This window comes from Leptosomus discolor, chromosome 4, assembly GCF_034619465.1.
Source record: "Leptosomus discolor isolate bLepDis1 chromosome 4, bLepDis1.hap2, whole genome shotgun sequence".
In the NCBI taxonomy this organism is placed as follows: domain Eukaryota; kingdom Metazoa; phylum Chordata; class Aves; order Leptosomiformes; family Leptosomidae; genus Leptosomus; species Leptosomus discolor.
Window position 1 is genome coordinate 66,675,677 of NC_141394.1, and position 2,953 is coordinate 66,678,629.

General features: G+C 37.3%; 1 protein-coding gene across 1 annotated transcript; it reads left to right on the top strand.

Moving 5' to 3' along the window:
• The first annotated feature begins 338 nt into the window (after nt 1-338).
• FGFBP1 (fibroblast growth factor binding protein 1) lies at nt 339-1,055 on the top strand. Its single transcript, XM_009947646.1, has one exon. It carries the CDS (start codon nt 339-341, stop codon nt 1,053-1,055), a length of 717 nt encoding a protein of 238 aa, XP_009945948.1.
• The last annotated feature ends 1,898 nt before the right edge of the window (nt 1,056-2,953 follow it).

The window sequence follows — 2,953 nt, forward strand, 5'->3', positions numbered from 1 at the left end:
GGAGTGACTCTCTTCTGTTCCACACTGCATAGATAATTAAGTAATTGGGTCAGAAGGACTTACTCCATAGCCATCTACATTTCTCAAGGACGATATGTAATGGTTCTAGAAACTAGGTATTATTCACACAAAGGACAGAGGATTTTGCCTGTAACAACATTTTAATAGGTATCAGAGAGCAGCGATACCTTCTGATATATGTAATATACATATCCACATGGTATGTACACAATACCATGTTTGAAATACTGCGACTGTCAAATGGAAACCAGCATTAACTGAAAATGTTTTTATGTTTTTGTTTGTTTTGAAGGCAGATAACAAGCAAAACAGAGACCATGAGGATAAAAAGCTTTGGACTTCTCTGTGTGTTGATTCTGGTCTCCCAGATGCTACTAGCCAGCTGTGAAAGACAGAAGGAAAGAAAAAAGGGAAGACAAGGCATAGAAGATGGTGGGAAAAAACAAACTGAATCTAACCAAGAAAATGAAAAAGGGCGGAAGTCAAAAGGAGGAAAATCGTCTCCTAAAGGCAAGTTTAAAACCAAAGAAAATGCTGAGTGCACCTGGGCAGTGACTGACATGAGTGCTGCCACTGTGCACATAGAGTGCAAGCATGGTGACAGCAAGTTCTGGTGCGAATTCTCTGGAGACCCTTCCACCTGTGCACAGTATGCAGCAAACCAGAAATCCTACTGGAAACAAGTCTCCCGATCCCTAAAGAAGCAAAACCAGATCTGTCAAGACCCCAAAAGTGTCCTAAAATCTAAAGTATGTAGGAAAGGCCCACGAAGTGCTCATCTCAAATTGACCCGCTCAAGCCTACTAACATCAGTGAGTCCTGCAAGAGGGCCCACAATTCATCACGCAAAAGAACTTGTTCAGACTCCAGCAGCTGCCTTTGTGACTGAAAAAAAGGTAGAACACAGTCCTCAAGACTGTGTTGAAGACATAGATTATATTGATCAGAAAAAGGTGGCTGAGGAATACTGTCCAGAAAGCTTACTTTCTTTCTGCAAGTTTTTTATCACAATGGTCCAGGACAAAAAGTGCTGAGGAAGTGTTTCTAAAGCTCTGTATCAGGGAAGTCCAGTCTCATCTAAGTTCCTGCAAACTATTCCAGATTTTATTCTCATGTTATATAGTGTATATAAGAAAAAAAAAAAAAGCAATATATTTTTCTGATTTTTGTATATACATGACAGATGACACTTGACATAGTTGAAGATGTTATAGATTTTATTTGCACATAGATTGCTACACAGGTGTTACCAACAGATGTTACATACTCTACACAGAAGCATATAAGTAGTCTCCCTACCCCTCTTTGAGCTGTGCTAGCCAAAGTGATGAATTCAGTGCTATGCACTTCTAGGTTATGTACAATACTTTTGACCTAAAAATTATTAAGAAAAATAAACTTCAAAATATATCCGAAATATTCTGTATGGCTGTGTGTGTGTTTAACCACATTTCTCTGTAAGTGCTAAGCCTTTGTCAAAGGTTGGCCTTTTATAGGATCTAGGCAAAGTGTTGCTTATAAAGCAGTTTTAAAAATACTACTGCAGCTTTGCAGACTTCGGTGGTCTCAACCAATGCAAGCAATGTTTTGATAGGGAACTACATTATCATTAGTTTTTCGTTACCATGATAATGAAGGGCAGCAAGATTTTCATTTTTTTTCCATAAATTTGCAAAACTTCAGCTTTCCAATCTTATCAAAGGATGTCAGAAAACTTTGTAAACTTCAATTCTTTCTTTTCTCCTGTAGTATGAAGCACATTGTAACCCATTTTCTGGCAGGTAAACAGAGATGCAGAGATAAAATGACTTATACAAGTTCGTACGTAGGCCCAGGGCTGGACCCCTTACTCAAGCAGCTAAAGCACTTGTGGTCAACACTGCCTGTATGTTCTTTTGAAGTTCCATTTTCTGTTATCTTTATTTATGGACAATGCTAATAAATACTTTTCTATTCATTAAACTTCATCTGTATTTTTTTTTAAAAAAAGAAATCCAAACTCTACAAGAATACAGATTTTAGAAAATATAAAGCTAAATAATGACAACTGACCTTTAGTAATTTTTGAAACTCCAGCTGGAAGAAATGTGAGATATAAATAACACTTTTCCAGTGGTTCTGGGCTTGGAAAAATGGTCTTCTACCACAGTGCTGCACTTAGAAAAACTTGAACTTTCATGAAATACAATTTCCCTGAGCATTTCTAGCAAATTAAGTTATTATTTCTGTTTCTTGGGAAAATACAGCCTGTTCCCTTCTGTAATTATCTCATTCTAGAATATTTGAGAAAATATTCCTAAGATGGGTAGTTATTAGTAACACACCTCCTGCCACTTCTCTCTTTTCCTTCATTCTCACATATACTTACTTTTTATTTAAATGAATATGTCTGGGGAGGGCATTTTAGTGCTACTCTGTCTTGTTGCTACAGCAATAAAGGCCCTTGCCATTATTTAATATCAATTAGTATTTTCTTTGCAATGAAAAATTAGCTTAGCAAAAATGCTTAAATTTAGGTGGAAGCCCTCAATAAGAGGGGAAAGCGCTACTAACACAGCTCATTTTATTATTTTTTTTTCGCTTGTTGGTAGAGGTCAAGTCTTACACAGGGTTGAAATTTTGGCAGTTGGGAAGAAGGCATGACACAAGCTCAGGCGTTATCTGCGATATTTTAGTGGACAATATTCTGAAGGCTCTCAAGCACTTCATATGAGATTAATTTACTTTTTTTTGCTACTTACAATATTGCAGTCTCTATGCAATTAGTATCTTGAATGTGGGATGCTGTTATTAGTCAGACAAACTGTGTTTGAGAAGGATTCAGCTGTATTTTACCAAGTCTGGATGGCAAAAAAGCAGAAGGTTCTTCTTACTGAATTTCCAGCCTCAGCACGCCCTGTGGAATCACTGGGTATTGCCAGGCTGTGCAGGA

Coding starts and splice junctions, on each gene's coding strand:
- FGFBP1 (XM_009947646.1), top strand. CDS start 339: ATGAGGATAAAAAGCTTTGGACTTCTCTGTGTGTTGATTCTGGTCTCC.